General features: G+C 33.3%; 2 protein-coding genes across 3 annotated transcripts in view; one reads left to right on the forward strand and one right to left on the reverse strand.

Annotated features, from left to right (window-relative positions):
- The window catches only part of LOC139522956 (riboflavin transporter 2-like), a 76829-nt gene that overhangs the window by 39082 nt on the left and 16647 nt on the right, over positions 1-21100 (forward strand). The window lies entirely within an intron of this gene.
- LOC139524923 (tensin-1-like) lies at positions 1191-14893 on the reverse strand. The gene is made up of 4 exons (XM_071320097.1): positions 14497-14893; positions 4320-4401; positions 1908-1994; positions 1191-1414 (listed from the first exon to the last, which is right to left on the reverse strand). Exons 1-4 carry the CDS (start codon positions 14881-14883, stop codon positions 1191-1193), a joined length of 780 nt encoding a protein of 259 aa, XP_071176198.1. The 5' UTR covers positions 14884-14893.

Genomic DNA, 21100 nt, shown 5'->3' on the forward strand with positions numbered 1-21100 from the left:
ACTTTGTAAAGAATCACTCTGATTCAAACAAAAAATTCTCTGAAACTGATATTATCAAGATGCTTGATTTCTTGATTGACAACATATTTGTTACGTTCGGAGGACGTGTTTTTCAACAGACTGTCGGCATTCCAATGGGAACAAACTGTGCCCCTCTACTCGCCGACTTGTTTCTTTATTATTATGAGGCTGACTTCATGCAGGAACTTCTTAGGAAGAAAGATAAGAAGTTAGCAATATCCTTTAACTCTACTTTCCGCTATATAGATGATGTTCTTTCACTAAACAATTCAAAATTTGGTGACTATGTGGAAAGCATCTATCCAATCGAACTAGAGATAAAGGATACTACAGATACAGTTAAGTCGGCTTCATATCTTGACTTACATCTAGAAATTGACAATGAGGGTCGGTTGAAAACAAAACTTTACGACAAAAGAGATGATTTCAGCTTTCCAATTGTGAACTTTCCATTTCTAAGTAGCAACATTCCAGCAGCACCTGCATACGGGGTATATATCTCCCAATTGATACGATATTCCCGTGCTTGCATTTCCTATCATGATTTTCTTGATAGAGGTTTGCTGCTCACAAGGAAGCTATTAAACCAAGAGTTCCAAATGGTGAAGTTGAAATCATCCCTTCGTAAATTTTACGGACGCCATCACGAGTTGGTTGACCGTTATGGAATAACCGTTTCACAAATGATATCGGATATGTTCCTTACGTCGTAACTACAATCCCCTTCCCTTTCATGAATATGACCTACCGAATTAGACTATTTACCGGATTTGAAATCACTTAAGCAACACGACGGGTGCCACATGTGGAGCAGGATCTGCTTACCCTTCCGGAGCACCTGAGATCACCCCTAGTTTTTGGTGGGGTTCGTGTTGTTTATTCTTTAGTTTTCTATGTTGTGTCGTGTGTACTATTGTTTTTCTGTTTGTCTTTTTATTTTTAGCCATGGCGTTGTCAGTTTGTTTTAGATTTATGAGTTTGACTGTCCCTTTGGTATCTTTCGTCCCTCTTTTATCTACATTAGAAATTGCCTGTGCCAAGTCAGGAATATGACAGTTGTTGTCCATTCGTTTGATGTGTCTTATTTTTCGATTTTGCCATTTGATTTGGGCCATTCCATTTTGAATTTTCCTCAGAGTTCAGTACTTTTGTGATTTTACTTTTTAATGTTAAATCTCACCAAATTTCTGCGCTGTGGAATTAAACTGATACTTGTTATCTGTCGATTTCTCGATAAGATATGTAGAGACACAATCTTCCAAAGAAATTTCTGTTGGGTTATCGTACAATGAGTCGTTTTCCACTCGCAAAACGAGAGCAAAATAACCAACTTTGGTACTTGACTTCCTTATCAAAAAAGTTCCAGGTGTGGTGGCTTTCAGCGAAAGCAGAGCTGAAATAGCATTAAAATAATTCTAACTACATTGTGATGTTTATTGGAAGAATTGACTACTATACCAATTGTTATGTCACAAGTACAATCTGAATCAAAATTAACATAGCTTTTGTTGACGTTTGTCGCAGTTTGACTTGAATCCTTAACTTCATATCAATTCTCTAGCTTAATCCATTTAAGCTTTGACAATAAATCCCGGATAAATACCTAAAGATAACTTCATATTTAGTCGGTGATGTCTATCTTATTCTTCAATAGTTGGAAACATATCCACAAGGTATCACATCTATATATAGGCATCCCAAAAGTTAACTAAAGTTGAATATAACTTAAAACTTTATACATATGTTACTGGTTGAGTCTGTAATTGTTCAGAGAGTATATTCAAGCAAAGCAGACACATTTACTATCAATATCAAGGCTATTGTAAATAATGTTGATTTCGAGTGGTAAAAGTAAACAAATAATAAATAAACATAATGTATAGAACCTTCTGTTTTACTTATATCTGGCATAAACCAAAATTTCGCTGCCTTTTCTACATAGTTCAGAGTAATAAACGTTGGCGCTATCAAATCTAAAATGAAAAAGCAGACTAAATATTTGTAAAGACATAACGATGATGAAATAAAAAAAAATATGTTAATAAATGCAATAAATGTAATGTAAACTCTTATGTGACAATATGAACCTGAAGAAATAATTTTTTTTATCTGTGATCATATCAAATTAATCTGATACATCACATTACCTCTAAAGCAAATTGAAAAAATATATTAGTTTAATATAAACTGTACTGTAGAAAGAGATCCAATAGTAAATAAAATTGAGAATGGAAATGGGGAATGTGTCAAATAAACTCACCATAGATACCAGGACTAAATTTTGTATGAACGCCAGACAGACGCGCGTTTCGTCTACAAAAGACTCATCAGTGACACTCGAATCCAAAAAGTTAAAAAGGCCAAATAAACTTCGAAGTTGAAGAGCATTGAGGACCAAAATACCTTAAAGTTTGCCAAATACAGCGAAGGCAATCTATGCCTGAGGTAGAAAAGCCTTAGTATTTCAAAAATTTAAAATTTTGTAAACAGGTAATTTATAAATATAACCATATCAATGACAATTCATGTCAGCACAAAAAGTGCTGACTACTAGGCTGGTAATACCTTCAGGGAAATAAATCTCCACCAGCAGTGGCATCGACCCAGTGGTTGTAAATCAACTCATCATAGATACCAGGACTAAATTTTGTATATAGGCCAGACGCGCGTTTCGTCTACAAAAGACTCATCAGTGACACTCGAATCCAAAAAGTTAAAAAGGCCAAATAAACAACGAAGTTGAAGAGCATTGAGGACAAAAATACCTAAATGTTTTGCCAAATACAGCTAAGGCAATATATGTCTAAGGTAGAAAAGCCTTAGTATTTCAAAGATTCAAAATTTTGTAAACAGTTAATATATAAATATAACCATATCAATGATAATTCATGTCAGACCAAAAAGTGCTGACTACTGGGCTGGTGATACCCTCGGGGAACGAGACAACAACCCGACCATAGACCAGACAACAGCAGAAGGTCACCAATAGGTCTTCAATGCAGCGAGAAATTCCCCCACCTGGAGACGTCCTTCAGCTGGTCCCTAAACAAATATATATACTAGTTCAGAAATAATTAACGCCATACTAAACTCCAAATTGTACACAAGAAACTAACATGAAAAATAATACAAGACTAACAAAGGCCAGAGGCTCCTGACTTAGGACAGGCGCAAAAATGCAGCGTGGTTAAACATGTTCATGAGATCTCAACCCTCCCCCTATACCTTTAGCTAATGTAGAAAAATAAACGCATAACAATACGCACATTAAAATTCAGTTAAAGAGAAGTCCTAGTCTGATATCAGAAGATGTAACGAAAGAAAATAAACAAAATGACAATAATATATAAATAACAACAGACTACTAGCAATTAACTGACATGCAAGCTCCAGACTTCCATTAAACTGATTGAAAGATTATTTCTTCATTATATGAATATCAAGCACAATCCTTCCCGTTAGGGGTTTAGTATCATAACATCATAACATATATGAGAAGAACATAACCCGTGTCATGCCAACAACTGGGTTTTAAATAAATATGTTTAGTTTCGATGCAAAGACCCTAAAAGTGAATCAATATTAACGCCAAAATATGCAATCTTCAATGACCTGACAACAGTATCGTAACTATATCCCTTCTTAATAAGTCTAAACATTTACAAACCAGTTACTTCTTAATATGTAAAAAAAAACCGTAAATACACATTTTATGTCAAATTGAAATATCATTTTCTTTGTTTTAAACTTTGAAAGCGTGGGTGTTTCTGATTACAAATTACCAGCGACCACGCATGACTGGAATAATTTGGCAAGTAAAGATCGGCAAAGAACTGAAATGATTTTGCTTCAAAAAAACGAATTTGATATGACCAATTTTAAACTGATGGGTAATAATTCTTGCCTAACTAACTCAAATTTATAAGAATATCAAAATGCCCTTGTGTTTTTGCCCTTAAAACGAAAGCAATAAAACTAATGCAAAGCACATTCTGGATTCACCTTAATCAGGTGTGCAGATGTCCCAAAATTGAAACCAACGATTTAATACTAAATGTATGAAATTAAACACTTCTATCTAAGGTCAATTTGGCTGAGTGAGTTGAACCCTTGCGCCTTTTTTTTTCTAATAATTTATGAAAAATGAAAGGATATTTAAAAACGTTTGTGATAAATCGTGTCAGTACGGAAACACCGATGCAAAAAAAAAAAAAAATTAGAAATGGATTTAATGATCCCAATCAAATTTGCAATACATTTATTTGTCAATAATGGTATTATATTTGGTTATTACGTACCTTCTGAAACCTCCAGTTGTTCAAAATCCGAGCTTAAACTTATATCACTCGCAGGTTCATTATTACTGGACTTCCGTGATGACTGAAAAAAGAAACATGTATATAATTACTAAGTTTTCTCTCTACTCTTTTACACAATTATTTAAACGTCAATCGTGTATGTAGCAACTTTTTTGATTGCAACGAAAGAAATCGCTGTTTTACTGAAACATTACAACACCAGAGTTTTCGATATCACAAACTAGTCAAAACATTTACTCGATTGTGTCGTCGGTACAAGGACATACTTCGTATATATAAATTAACATGTAGACATCTTATACGTTCAGGTATTTCTTATTTAATCTTTACGGTAATATTCTTTACAAAGCAAAAAAATGTTGGCATTCACCTCAAAAGCTAACCAAACCTATAAACAGTATGTCAGAAGGGATTTAATTACGATACTGTTGTCAGGTAATTAAAAATGGCATATTTTGCTATTAATATTGATTCACTCATAGGGTCTTTTCATCGGAAATAAATTCAATTATTCTTAAACCAGTTGTTGGCAAGATACGGGTTATGTTAGTTTCCTATATATTATGATGGTATGATACTAAACCCCTAGCGGGAGGAATCGTGCTTGATTTTCATATGATGAAGACATCATCTTTCAATCATTTTAATTGAACGCTTGAGTAAGCATGTCAGTAACTGCTAGTCCTTTGTTTGTTTATGTATCATTCTCATTTTGCTTAGTTTCTTTTATTATCTTTACCTATATGGGACTTAGACTTATTTTAAACTCAGTTTAATTGTGCGTATTGCTGTGTGTCTCTTTATCCTACATTGCCAAGAGGTATAAGGAGAGGGTTGAGATCTTACATAAGATGTTTAATCCTGTTGCGCCTGTCCATAGCCAGAAGCCTCTGGCCTTTGTTAGCCTCATATACTGCATGTTTTGCGGAGGATCGCAAAATATTTGGTTTATCCATGTCGGGGTTTTGCTAGGACACACCGCAGCGTGCCGGGCAGTCTTAAACATTAATAAAGATTTTATATATAAAAATATCTATACTACTACTAGGTTCAGGAAAAGTTTGGATTGTAATTTTAAAACTCCGCCCAGTACACAGGTACGCTATACTAGCCATGCTTTTTTTAAAAGGTAAGCTAATAAGGAGTTATGGATTAAAAACAATATAGTAGAGTGATGTCATTGCGGCAAAAAATGTGAAAGACAATTTTTGTTGTGAACACTTGATTTGATCTTACTGTGGCAAAGAAATATAATACTAATTATCGATCTATGCGTGATGATAAGAGATGTTTTTTATTTATAATATTGAATTTTAAATTTGAACTTTGGTGGATAGTTGTTTCATTGGCAATCATACCACATCTGCTTATTTTCATATCGTATGGTTAACATAGAAATATGACTAATCTGACAGATGATCCCTTGCTTATACAGGGTGTTCATACAGCTGGATGTATATAGTCGAAGCATCGTAGGGTAAAAAAGGGAAATTTTGCCTATACATGCACCAATCATTATTGTCCATTCATTTTCTTATGGCAATCTATATATAAAGCTCCTTCTACTTTGCATAACTTTCATAATTGATACTTATCTGTATGTTCTCATCCGTATTATGCTTGAAATATTTGACAGTTACCAACCATTCAGCATGCACAAATTGAATTTTCATTATGTGCAATATATACAAAAAACGTAATTTCTGGGCCTTTAATTTTATTTGCTCGACTATGTGGTATGGGTGCATATCGACAAGCAATTACGATTCTTTTTTTTCTAGGAGTAAAGCCCCTTTGAACATATTTGCTGTAGTATACTACTGCAACAGCTTGTCATCGCAACTCCTTTGAAACCAAACAACAGAATTTCATGAAACTTTGTAGATAATGAGGACATACTGTGAAGATGTGCATATCGACAGGAAATTATGATTCAATTTTTGTTTCTTATACTATTTCAGCTATTCGCAATATAATCAACCAATAAGTCCGCACCCTTTGTCGGACTCTGTAACAATCATCCCATCAATCAAATAATTTGAAACATATTTAGTATTCGAGAAACAGACAAATCCATGAAAATGAGGTTAAGTTGAGATAAAGTTAAACCCTGCAAGACCGACAACATATTTGTTTTTCATTCATTAATTTGTACATAAATCATGCCATTAGGGGAACGGCTCAACTAAAATCAAATTTTTGAAACATTATTGATTTTGTTCCTCAAATGTCTATGAGATTAAATTTATAAAATATTTATTAACATTGTTAATTTTAATGTACTAGTAAACATGTAAGTATTGTTGCCATCTATACATCATGTATATGTACAATCATTAGCTGATCAGCTCTATATTTTCATTATTTGTATTCTCCTTCACTGTTTATTTTTTATAAGACTCAATATATATATATATATGATCTGTATCCATCATCGGGAAAGGTAGGTGAAGTAGGTCCTTTTGATTGGATTTTTTAAAAGGATTTTGACAGCACTCAAGCATATACATGTAATTCCAATTTGTTGTTGATCCAAGCTCCTGAAGTGGATTGTGGCAACACATTGCAAATACATGTAGAATGTTGTTCTTATGTTTCAGCACTTTACGCATAGTTCCCGGTTGCAAGACTAGAATATGATACCGGCTTCTCATGAAATTCTGTCAGTACTTTGCCAATAGTTTAGTTCCAAGTAAAGTGGAACATTCCAAGACCACTCCTTCCATTTGCATGTACATGCACAAATGTACTTGTAGCCTGAAATTAAATATCAGAGTAATTCTGTCAGAAAATCAACAATTATTGACATTCAAAAGCATATAGATGTACAAATGTAGACTAGTTAATAATGGGGAATATGTCCATGGGACACAGATGAGCATCCGCTTGCATATAAAGAATGAACAGAGACTTATTATGTTTGTTTATTTGATAATAGGTTCGTTTTCATGTGTATTTGTTTTCTCTTGAGAACACATCAAATATTTTTTTTATAATTTAATTTGGTTGAACGTATAGCAAATTTCTTAACAGAAAATGATGAAAATGAGACACACAAAAAACTATAACCAAATAAACCTGTGAAAATACTGCTTCTATTGGTACCAAGTTGCTTAAAATCAAAACCAAAATGACCCCACAATAATTTGTTTGGAAAAAAATGTAGTTTTATATACAATACATGCAGATGTACTGCTAAAAATCTCGAGTAACAAATACTTTACTTATGGCCACACTCTGTACATGTTTAACCCTGATACTACTATTTCTAGACCTAATGATTTTTTTGTATACCAAACAGAAAGGGGGGGTGTGTTAATGGTAAACAAATTGTGATTGATCAAGACGAATCCATCAATAAGATGTATCACATCCTACTGTAGGGGTTATTATAATTTACAAATTATGCCAATTATATCATGTTCTCAAGAAAACAAACAAGTCAATCAAACCCCTTGAGGACCTTAATTGAGGGGGTGGACAGGGGTAAGGAGACATGGGAATGAGGGATCAAAGAAAATGGGGTATCTTGGAAATATATTTGTCATTTTTATTTTGTCTTGGAGTAAGGAGATGGAAGTATTAAAGAGAAAAATTTAGGGTAAAAGGGAAGGGAAACTTAGTTGGGCTAGGGAGTAGTCCAAATAATTATGACATCTTGAAAGGCTATTATACATTTATCTTTTTTCTTTGACGCGTTACATCAGGAAGGCGTCAAAGCAAACATTCAAAATAGCCTTCCAAGACGTCATAATTATTTGGACTAGCTAGGGAGTAGAAACTGTCTGAGGGAAGATATGGGGTACCCCACGTACATATGACCTTAATTTGGCTACGAAATTAGACATTACAGAGGATGATTAAAAAAGACTACTTCATTGACCTAACGATGGTGCAAAAATGACAAAATGTCATCCCCTCCTGACCTCCCTGTTCCACCTTTACCCTCCTCTTCGGCCGTTTGCACATAGATATTTTTCAAAACCGACTAAACATGTTTACAACTTTACAGGGTAAAATAAACACATAAATAATATACCAGCAATATCGATTAAACATGGAACAGAAATTTAGCCGGTGCAAGGTTTCAGCCGCAGTGATTTTCAACATTAGCGTTTATTTTGAGACAACCCCCAAGTTTGTAATTTTCGTGATACTGATAACATTTGGCTACCTAATATATCAAAATCTATGTTTTCTTGTGTAATGACTCTACCTTCATCGTTGTATATTCGCCACAATGTCTGTTATGCATGTACATGGTCGTATTCATCGATGTAGTATGCTGCTCGGTAATGGCCACCTGGGAATTCCTGCTGTGCGGTAATGGCGCCAAATTAAAGGGAAGCAACTCGCGGCAGACAAAATTACCGTATTTCCCCAAAATAATCAAAATTTGGCTTTTTGATAACAAACAGTAATACGATAACCACAATTATATTCAGCTATCGTTCATTGATATAACTACAAACATTATTTTATTAAAGCCATCAATTAAGAATTCACAATTAAGTAATTAATGGTGTGCATTGCCATCAGACCTTATGGGGTAGAGGGATTAAACAAAAGCTCGTAACTTTTTTAAAAGCCTGGTGACCCCCATTTTATTTTACATTAAAATGCTCGAAAGTTCATAGCTTTGACATATCTGTTTAAAAAAAAAACTATCGGGGAAGTTTAACGAAAAATCTATTGAACCAGTTTTTTTTGCCTTAAACTGAAATTAGAAAATGCAAAATTTCGACATAAATCTGCCAATAAAAGGATTTTTAAGTCCAAAACAACCAAAGGAAAGGTCTGCATTTCAAATTCTAATGTTTTTTCTCACAAAAATCATACTGACTTGGTTTTAAAAGTCTTTGAAATTGATGTAACCGTTATTGTTGAAAGAGTGGACATGTGTGGAAATAGGGTCAAAATCGCACATTTCGCTTCAATTTGAGGAGAAAACGAACCTGGTGACCCCGTTTATTCTTTGCATTTTTGGATTCAGCATAAAAAAATCTACAGAATATGTGAAAATAAAAAAAATCTACAAGGGGGTCACTTTTTGGGCCAACTGAGGCTCAACTCCGGGTGCGGCATTTTCTCGCTGCGTCGTAGACCCATTTGCAGCCTACGGGTGTTGTCCTCTCTCTGGTCGGGTTGTTGTCGTTGACATATTCCCCATTCTCTATTTCATTGGATATGATATCAAAGGTCATTTCAATGCAGCATTAAAAGTTAAATAACAAAAATACCGAACTCAAACGAATGATAAACCATTGTCATATTCATAAAATTTACCTTATTGTTTCCGTTTTATTTACCCTCGTGTTTTTATATTAAACGTAATTTGTACTTTACCGAGAAGGTATGTACCTAACCGCGAAGGTGTGTACTTAATACGGTATGTAATAGCAACTACAAAAACGGTAAAATCGGTGTCTTTGTGAATACAATATAAACTTCAAAACCTTTTTGTTGGCGACTTTGTCAAATTGACTATAAACTACAACACTTTTTTTCTGGCGTATTTGTTACAGTTTACCTAATTTGTACTTTACCGAGAAGTATATGCTATAAAAGAGTAAACAGTATGAACTTTCAACTACAAGAAAAAAAAATTCGGCCTCTTTGTCTAAGTATGCCTAAAAACAACAATGGCAGTCCCGTCATGGAAGAGTGACCAACTTTTAACCGTCGTCTCCATTACATAATCGGCATGACATTGTCGTCTGTACTTATAATGTAGCTTATGTAAACAAAATGGGTTGCAAGGGAAAAGAACTGACATCTGATCAGAAAAGTGACATGACCGGGACACGAGCAAATTTTCCGCTGTGTCAAAAAACATCGCCGTAAATCTTTCGCTGAAATTACAAATATTTTTATTGAGAGCATTGATAGCCCTTTCTCTAAAAGAACTGTTGAACCTAAATTACATTCTGAAGGATTCAAAAAGCGGTCAGTAAAGAAAACAAATCGTACCCGTGAGGTCAACAAGAAAATTCGAGTGGCATATTGCAAAGAAAATTTACATAAAATTGTGAATGCTTACTGGAGTGAAGTAGTATTTGACGATAAGTGCATATAAGATCTGGGAATGTATTAAGTAGTCATCCCTGTGAGACTAGATCACTTTTTCCCCATAGGCCTAACGTTTAAGCCGCCATCTTGGAGGGAGGAGGGAATTTTCGACATGGGTCAAGTGGTAATCTTTTTAAATTAGTAACATAATTTAGTAAATGTTGTGTTCTTAATTAATAATCAATTGTGAAAATTAATAATATAACTAAGTATATTAATTAAATTACTAATTAATATTTAGTGTTGACCAATGTCCGAGTCTAATATTTTATTGATTTATTTTTTACAATAAATATGGGTATGGTCGTTTCAACTGCATTGGTTTAAAGGTTAAATATTTTGTATCCAGATTAGGTTTGAAGTGGAAATACCTCCAAATATATGTGGGCTTACAAAATAAATAAAATCTATAAGATATATTATACAATTTATTGTATACAAATCACAAATTCACAAGACCTGTAATTTTTAAACATACATTCTAAAAGCCGTATGGTATTCGGGTATTGATCCGTTTGCAAGCTGATTGTTTTAGCTTCGGCGTGTAATTTGGTGTTTCGCACAAAAGTTCTGCGCCCTGAAACTATTGGGATTATACCAGCACAAGGATACCGTCCAGAAGAGAAACATTCTATTAAAGCTTTAAAATGGATTAAATACGTATCACAGTTTAAAGGGGTACACAACCAGCATGCAAGGAACGGTGGGGAGAAAACGATTGACCAATACAGAGTAGATGGTTATTTTGAAACCGATGATGATGGAAAAGTTGTAATGGAATATCTTGGTTGTTTGTGACATGGATGTCCGAAATGTTACGCCCAGCACACTATTAACACTTTGAATAAGTTATCAATGGCTGATTTGTATCATCAAACTATGGAGAAGAAAATCCATATTGAAAAGCAAGGATATACATACAGATGTATATGGGAATATCCGTGAAAATGAGAGCATCAAAAGGTTCATAGCCTCCTTCGATATTACCAAACCCTTAGAACCGAGAGGTGGTAGAACGGAAGCATTTAAACTGTACCACGAATATTCAGATGGCGAACATATCAAATACTATGATGTTACCTCACTTTACCATTACATCAATAAAACTGGTAACGCCGTATTAGGTCACCCAACAGTTGTGACAGAAAACCTTGATGATTTACAAACATATGAAAGATTAATCAAATGCATAGTATGTTCTCCCCGTGAACTTCACATTCCGGTGTTACCCGCTAAGATTAACAACAAAGTGATGTTTTCCTTGTGCAGAACTTGTACAGAATTGAAACAACAAACCACTTGTGAGCACAATCCTGAAGAACGATCATTTATTGGAACTTGGGTAAGCGATGAGTTAAAGATGGCATTGCAAAAGGGATACGCATTGGATACAATTTATGAAGTATGGCACTTCAATGATGTTGAGCAATATGATCCAAGATCAAAATAAGGAGAAATCATCACGACATACATCAATACATTTTTGAAAATGAAACAAGAAGCCAGTGGTTGGCCTAGCTGATGTATTAGTGAAGAGCATAGACATAAATATATTCAAGATTATTTTGAAAAGAAGGAATCTTACTGGATTATGCCAAAATAGAAACAAATCCTGGCCTCCGTTCCCATGCTAAACTTATGTTGAACAGCTTCTGGGGTAAATTCGGACACCGGACAAATTTACCTCAAGTTGAGTATGTGTCAGACCCTTTAATTTGTTTTGATATTTTGACCAGTGATCAACATCTTGTAACTGGAGTTAGCTTTGTTACGGATGAAATGGTAGAGATGAGATGGAAAAACAAGGAAGAATTCCTTGAAACTTCTGGAAGAACCAATGTAGTAATAGCTGCATATACAACAGCTCAAGCTAGATTAAAATTGTACAGTTATTTAGAAAAGCTAGGACCCCGAGTCATGTTCGCCGATACTGATTCAATTGTATTCACTGTAAACGAGGGTGAGTGGGTACCTCCACTTGGTGACTATCTAGGAGATCTAACAGATGAAGTCCCGTTTAATAACATCACACACTTTGTAACCGGTGGCCCCAAAAACTAGGCTTTCAAGCTGGAAAAGCCAGATCCTACAGGAATTAAAACTGTATAATACCGTGCGCGAAATGGTGACAAATATAAGAGTTCAAAATGTTGTAACAGTTGTTGATGAAAACAAGATTTCGAGAGACCCGAAGAACGCCCGAATTATAACAAAAACAGAAAGTAAAGATTTTAAAATTGTGTTTGACAAACGAGTCATAGTTTATGATTACAAATCAATACCATACGGCTTTTAGAATGTATATTTAGAAATGACAGGTCTTGTGAAATTCTTTGTTGTTGGGATTTGTATACAATAAATTATATAATATATCTTATAGATTTTATTTATTTTGTAAGCCCACATATATTTGGAGGTATTTACACTTCAAACCTAATCTGGTAACAAAACATTAAACCTTTAAACCAATGCAGTTGAAACGACCATACCCATATTTATTGTAAAAAATAAATCAATAAAATATTAGACTCGGACATTGGTAAACACTAAATATTAATTAGGAATTTGATTAATATACTTAGTTATATTATTAATTATCACAATTAATTATTAATTAAGAACACAACATTTACTTAATTATGTTACTAATTAAAAAAAAATGACCACTTGACCCATGTCGAAAATTCCCTCCTCCCTCCAAGATGGCGGCTTAAACGTTAGGCCTATGGGGAAAAATGATCTAGTCTCACAGGGATGACTACTGTATTATTTACCATTGCTTCGGAACTATAACTGTTGTTGATGGAACATAAACGCCTTAAAACAAATTGACATTATTGACAACAACATGTGGACAGTGACTATTCTTCATTTCCCGTAAATTACTCAATTTTCCAAGATTACAATACCCCGATCCATTGAGCCCGGTCCGTTCATTATTTTCGTAGGGAAACGGAGTTAAAAAGCATGAACTCGCCATCTAAGAGTCTGGACCTGAATATTATTTAGAATTGTTGGTGGGTATACGTATTAAAAAGGGAACTGCAAAAACGAATTCAGAACACAAATTACACCAAAGATTTGGAACGTGAAATTCTTGAGGGATAAAGGAAACATTACAAAGTATTAAGGTAGGATTGTTTTATTTTGTTAGTTGTTCAAAAGTTTAAAGTTTTTTCATGCGCATATTTACATCGACTGGTAGCCATTTTGTTTTTACGAATCCTGAAGGCGGTTAACTGTATGTTTACACAGTTTTGGGAGCTGGATCCCAATTATTGTCACATTTACCTATTATGTCTTTTTGCTCACCCAATTTTGTCGATATAATTACAAGCAACTTTCATATGCAGTGGGACGTTTAGCTAGCTATAAAACAAAGTTTAATCTAAAAATGTTCCTCGGTAAATGTCTTTACCAACTTCCCATGTATGAATATACGTTCAACTTGGAGTTTTTTTTAAAATGTTAATTATGTATTCAAAGTTCGTGGCATTATCTTAAAGATCAGTTCTATTTCATATTATTTGATTGATTTGTGAACGAGAGTAACTTCGCTAGGATTACATACTTTAGATACAGATACCCCCGTTAATGGTATCTATAAAAAGGGCCGTGCTTTTTGTAAAATAAAAAAAATAAAAAATTTTCGTATTAAAGTATACGTAATATATGGCATTTGGAAATTGTTTCTGCTATTTGGTCACGCCAGGTTATAGCAAAAACAAATATTTTATAAGTTTTGTAAAAGAGAGGCGAAAGATACCAGAGGGACAGTCAAACGCATATAATTCATTGTAACTATGGATCTATTCAGTTGATAAACGAAAATAATAAAACTTTGCCTGTCGCTGTTCCTAATGATTTTATAACACGGTTTAGTATGAAAACAAAGTGTTTTGTATTTTTACAGACATATATTTTGGATACAAATAATTAAACTACCACTACAAAAATGTAAATAAAACGTTTAAAGCATATATACTAAAATCACTATGAGTACATACGTCGGTGTCTGGATCATTATCGACAAAAATGTAAATAAAACGTTTAAAGCATATATACTAAAATCACTATGAGTACATACGTCGGTGTTTGGATCATTATCGACCTCCGCGAAATCAACCATGTCATGTTTTTTGTGTCTTCCAGCTATACAATTAGGACAAACAGCAACGCTACAGTCGATGCAGTAGAGACAACATTTCCAACCTTTATGTAATTCACATCTAGCAATCAAATTAAATGTTCTCCCCTTTTCAGGCAAACCAACATTTCGGATGTCGACTATTTCGTGAGGCTCTGATGTTCTGAATTTGGAGTGCACGTTATCGCGACATTTACCACACATAAGTAATTCACAGGTCAGGCATTTCCATTTGATAGACCCCGTTTGATCACAAAGTTGACATAAAATAGGAGCTTGTCCTTGTATAAATAGATCCGAAGACATATTGCTGGAAATAAACCTCATTCAATTTAACAAACAAAAAACTATATCAGTCGATTTATCAATTTGCTTATCTTAAGTAAACTGTATGAACACTTATTGATCGATTGAATAACATCATTCTTAAGGTTATCATTTAACCCTCTAGAAAGATCTTCCACTCATATCAAGAAATATGGGTTAAAAATTATATTTATTGTAACTGTAAACAAATTCTTAACCTTTGCACAACACATGATAATTTCACCTGTTGATACAATAATAATGTTTTGGTTATATAATGTTAACTTATTTAATACTTTTCTTTTACCTGTGAACATTATTCTATTTGGCGCTAATGTTACTTGTTCAAGGTTTTTGTTGACTTTTGAAATTAATTTACATCTCACAGCGGTATACTACTGTTGCCGTTATTTATTCGTCCCTTTTTTTTTAATTCATTTTGTATTTAAATTGTGTCATATATCAAATTTATGCTTTCAGTGTTGTTAATTTGTCTTTTGATTGAGTTAAACTATTTCAATTGTTATTTTATAGTGTGTCTTTATATTTTGTGATGTTACGCTATTGTTTAAGGTAAAGGTTGGTTCCTATTAAAATGTTTAAACCCGCTGCATTTGTTTGCATCTGTCCTAAGACAGAAAACTGATGTTCAGTTATTGTCGTTTGTTGCTGTGGTTTATAAGTGTTTCTCATTTCTCGTTGAATATATCGATTAGATAGTTTGTTTCCCGTTTCCCTCTGGTTTTGCACTAGTCATGTTTTGGGTCCTTTATAGCTTACTGTTCGGTGTCAGGGCTCCCTGTAAAAGACCATACTTTGACCCATTATGGTTATTCATTTACAATTTGTGACTTGGATGGAAAGTTGGCCCATTTGCACTCATAACACATCTTTTTATATCTATTTACAAACTCTGTCCATTTTCGAGTAGTTCATAAGTGCATTTCCATGAGACTTATATTCTGTTTACAGAGATGTCATAATGCAGGATCTTTTTCTTGTTGCATCGAATCTCAAGCCGTCTTGCTAAACATGACCTTCTTAAACAGACTAGACAATACTATATCAGTACGTTTATCAAATTCTTTATCATAGAAGTTTTTTGGCAAATTTTTGATAATTCTTTAAAAGTCCCATATTAAAATCTGTCGATCTTTATGCGTTGATACTATTTTTTGCTGTTGTTTTCTTTTCACTTTTTTTAAAAAAAAGAAGGGGGAAGATACAAAACAACAATCCATTACAAACAAACATCGCCATGGTAACGGAAAAGGGCGAAAGACAAACAACAACAAGCAAATTATTACGCAGACAATTAAAAAAAATATATCTTTGATATCTTTGCTTAGTTATTTTAAACAGAAGATGAAATCAACATAGCTTCAAGTCTGCTTATATTGAACATCGTTAAACTTTTATCTCCGTAATTCGACAACCTTACTTTACATAGCTTTACCAATCATGCTAACTATATATGAGAATTATACATAGTGTTCCTCATTTTATACATTACTACGTTTGATCTCTTGCATGTTAATCATAAACTATGTGAGTTATATTTTGATAGAAATCCCATTTGAACCCTTTGTAATTATCAGCATCATGTTTTTATTTTCATGGAAAAGTGTTCATTGGCACAATTAAGGGATTTCCGTGGAATTTGATTTAATACTTTATATTACGTTTAGATGTGATCAAATTGTTACATGCTTTCTGTCGTTATCTAAAAGACAAAAGGTATCACAAGCATAGGATATTTGCCGTTGTCGTTTCTTGAAAATTAATCTCCTACAAAAACCGGTTGTGTCCCCTGTCATTCAACCTAAATGTTTCAAATTATTTATGCACTATTTGCCCTAAGGCATGAAGTTTCTCATCCATTTCGAAAAATTTGTGAATGATGTATAATGCAGGGATCTCTATGACCTTTTTTTTTGTTTTCTTTTATCTTTTACCACATTTAATTTTTCCCCGTCATCATCAAATTATCTTCCGCCATCGTCAAATTATCCCCGCCAATGGTTGTCTTTTATCTAGCCGCCGTTATTTCTTTTAACAATTATAATCAAATGGTGTTATTGCATATCCCTCAGGCTTTTTGCATTATAATCCAAAGTGTCCTCCTGTTTACAGTTTTTAGAATATAGAAAAGTGCTCCCCGACCAATAAAATTGTAGACTTGGATGGCTCATAATTGTGAGGAAATAATTTAAAACGTGTTCTTAGTGAGGGATTATCATATTATTTGGGTCTATTTACAGTTCAAAACAAAGAGTTTATACAAAATAGTTACAACTGCCCCGAAGCACATTTATCAGATTCATAGGATTTATCACAGTTATTTAACCAATAAAATTCCGATAAAAAAGGCAACAGTAGTATACAGCTGTTCCAAATTAAAAAATCGATAGGGAAAAAAACAAATCCGGGTTACAAACCCAAACTGAGGGATTGATTGATTGTTGGTTGCTTTACGCCGCATTAACACAAGACTAATTAAACTGAAGGAAACACATCAAATATAAGAGGAGAACAACGACACAAAAGAAATATAACACTTAAACATTGTTAAATGCAACGCACACATAAACCAACTATAATATAACAATGGCTACTTTCCTAACTTGGTACAGGACATTTTAAGAAAAAAATGGTGGGTTGAACCTGGTTTTGTGCTTATTAAAAATTAACAATAGAAATTTGAATATATTCAAAATGTTGAAGGCATTTCATTACCACATTTTCATCACATTATGAAATAGTATTTGATTTAAAAAGCCGAACCAAAATATAGGCTGTGAGATAAAACTACTTTTAACTCAAATGTATTCTTTTTATTAAACTATAAATACAAAATAATACAATTTCTCACTAAAATATTACATGATTTATATTCATACTAGCAATCAAGAAACATATACAATTCCTACCTTTTCCTTGTACTGTCGTGTCACCTAATGTCTATCACGAATTTTTAAAAGTAAGTAAGTAAGTAAGTAAGTAAGTAAGTAAGTAAGTAAGTAAGTAAGTAAGTAAGTAAGTAAGTAAGTGAATAAGTCAGTAAAATATTTATAAACATACAATATATATTGTTCACCGAATATATCAAATTGATACATCCAGTTTTTCCGGCGTACATTCAGAATTGGAAAATGCATGTTGCATAGTATATTACTTAGAATTTTTTTGTGATATTTTAATTCATTTAAATCTTTTAAATTGTTTATGTATGCCCTCCAATTTTGTGTTCAACGTTTTATACAACGGGTACAAAATTTCTTGTAGTTCCTGAATTTGACAGTGAAAAGACATATCCCTCCGATTTATAGGTTTCACTTTGGAAGTACAGCCGTTTCTCAAACCGCGCCTCTATCTGTGAGATATGTAATATTCATTTAGTTATTTTTACGAACTGGTTCCCAGACATGAACTGTATGTTTCATTTTATGGAGACACGACTTGAGAATATTACCAGTATAAAACATCTTGTTGCGGTGAAAATTGAATTCTCAAGTAGACACAGAGTGAAAGTAGGGGTATACTGTAGTTAAATAAATATAATAAGCAATATATCAGCCCGTTGAACTAACCATTCCTTACATAATAACGAAGGAATGAAATACTTTTGATCACGCCAGGCCGTAGACACAGGGCTTTGTCATGGTGAAAGTTCCTCCGCCGTTGAATTTTCATCCATTGAGATCCCTAATAATGTACCTAATTTTGTTGTTTTGCTTCTACATAAATATACAAATGAAACGACATGAAATGTGCCCGAATAGGGTCATGTTGTTTATAGTGGTTACAATAACTGATATGCGGATTTGTCCTTAGTGCAAAATAATTAACTATTATTTCGTTTTGTTTTTTCATTCCCAGAAAAACTCATAAAGAAGTGAAGAATAATTCAAAAAGGAATGTTCTGACGTATAGTACTGATGCCAAGTTTAGTAGACAATTCAGGAAACTGCACGAGACAACTAGGATATAATTTCTCCACATGCATGAAGTGTCATTAGGACGAGTACTGTATGCAACCACTCTCGAAACTACACATTCTACGGGTGGCGTGAATCAGATGTGGATACTAAAAGAACTTTTAGAGAACATACAATTTTAGACTCTTTAATCTTGCAATGGTACTTAAACATTTGAAAACTATTGACTCTTCTACACTTTACACAATTATAACCAATTCTAAACTAAAGGACTCAATGAAATTACATTATCAAAATGCTTGATGTTTTGACTGACAACATATTTGTTTCGTTCAGAGGACGCGTGTTTCAACAAATAAACAGCATTCCCATAAAAACTTGTTTTTGACGAATTGTTCCTTTATTCTAATGAGACTGACTTCATTCAGGAGCTTCCTAAGGAGAACGAAAAGAAGTAAGCATATGTTTTTACTTCATGTTTTACTATATTAATGATGTTCTCTTATTAACTAATTCAAAGTTTTGGTGTGTATCCATCGAACGTGTCTCACATCTGACTTAATTTAGAAATTGACAATGAAGGTAGATTGAAAATGAGACTTTATGACAAATGAGATGATTTTAGCTTCAGCTTCCTAATTGTGAACTTTCAATTTCTATTCAGCAACATAAAAAAACCGCCTGCATATGGTAAATATATCTAAATTCATACGATGTTCCTAGGTTTTTATTTCCTATCACTATTTTGTTGATAGAGGTTGTGGTTCCAAGGAAGCTATGTATCTAAAAAGTCCAAGTGGCAAAGTCGAAACCATTCCTCCGAAAATTTTATGAACACCACCACGATTTGGTGGACCGTTATGGATTATCTGTTAACTGTCACAGAATGACGAGTTATGTTCCACATTATCGTCTTTTTTCACAAGAATACCTACCAATTTATACTTATTACTAGGTATGTAACTACATGGTCAACAACGACAGGTGCCACATGTGGAGCAGGACATTCTTACCCTCCAAAGTACCTGATATCACACCCGTTGTTGGTGAGGATCTTGATGGTCGGTCTTCAATATTCCATGTTGTGATTTGTGTACTGTTTTTTGTCTTATTCTAATTTTTTCTGCCATGAACTGTCAAATTAATTTTTGAATTATGATTAATGTCCCTTCAGCCTCTTTCGTCTATCTTTTGCATCATGAATCAGAAAAAAACCCCACATAAATATGACATTAAAAAGAACAGCAAATATATAAAAATCTAGTGACGCTATATACATTTTACTCTATATATCAGAATTGAAAATTAATTAACTTTTGAATCATTCGAGCTATGAATCTTTGAATGTTTACAATAACGGTTGTATGGAAGCAGTCTCAAAAATAATGTCAATGCTTACAAATTGCATATCCTTTCCTACGTGAGATACATACCTGCCAACTTTTCAAAATGCCCATGGGGGTTTTGCATGCAAGATGGCTGTCATAGTCCTAAAAAACCTTTAAGGGGGCCTGCAAATACATTTTAATGTTGTTTTTTGGCTTCTTCATACTTTTATAAGCCTAAAGTCATTGTAAAATTAATTGTTTTGATTAAATTATGGACAAACTAGCTTTTTCAAAATTTCAATTTTGGAGCCTCCATGGGGGAAATCCCCCGCAAATAGTGACAGTTGGCAGGTATGGAGATATAAAAACAATATTTAGAGCATGTCTAACACCATACTGAGGTGTGCCTTATTAATGACCAACTTTTGGAAAAAGTCAAAATTGATTAATGCAAATTACATTGCCATCAGAACAAACATAAAAAACGAAATGCACAGAGGAAACTTTGGTAAATGAAAAGTTGGAATGAACCATTAAGCATCATAAATATGTTCTAAATACCTGACATATTGATAGATTTTGAATCAAGTTAAAATTAAATTTGGCATGACGTATTCCATGCATGGGATACTATTGTGGATACAGAAGAAATATTATTTATTAAGGTTACTGTGAACGAAAAAATTAATAAAAGTAAAGAAATAACTTTGATTTCGTTAAAACTGGCACAATAAAGGTATAAAAAAAATATATTAAATTGATAAGTGTATCAGATGCTGGGAAAATTCAAATTTAACAGAAATGTTAAAAAATATTACATCATAATTCTGATGAAGAGAATGCAGGAACGTTCTATATATTTGATAACTATAAACTATCTAATCCATTTATACCTCATTTGCAAAGATGTTTTTTTGTAAAGTCCAAGTGTAACAAAAGACATGTATTCACTATTTATTTGAATTATTTTAG

Source organism: Mytilus edulis, chromosome 5, assembly GCF_963676685.1.
Source record: "Mytilus edulis chromosome 5, xbMytEdul2.2, whole genome shotgun sequence".
NCBI classification, from domain to species: Eukaryota; Metazoa; Mollusca; class Bivalvia; order Mytilida; family Mytilidae; genus Mytilus; species Mytilus edulis.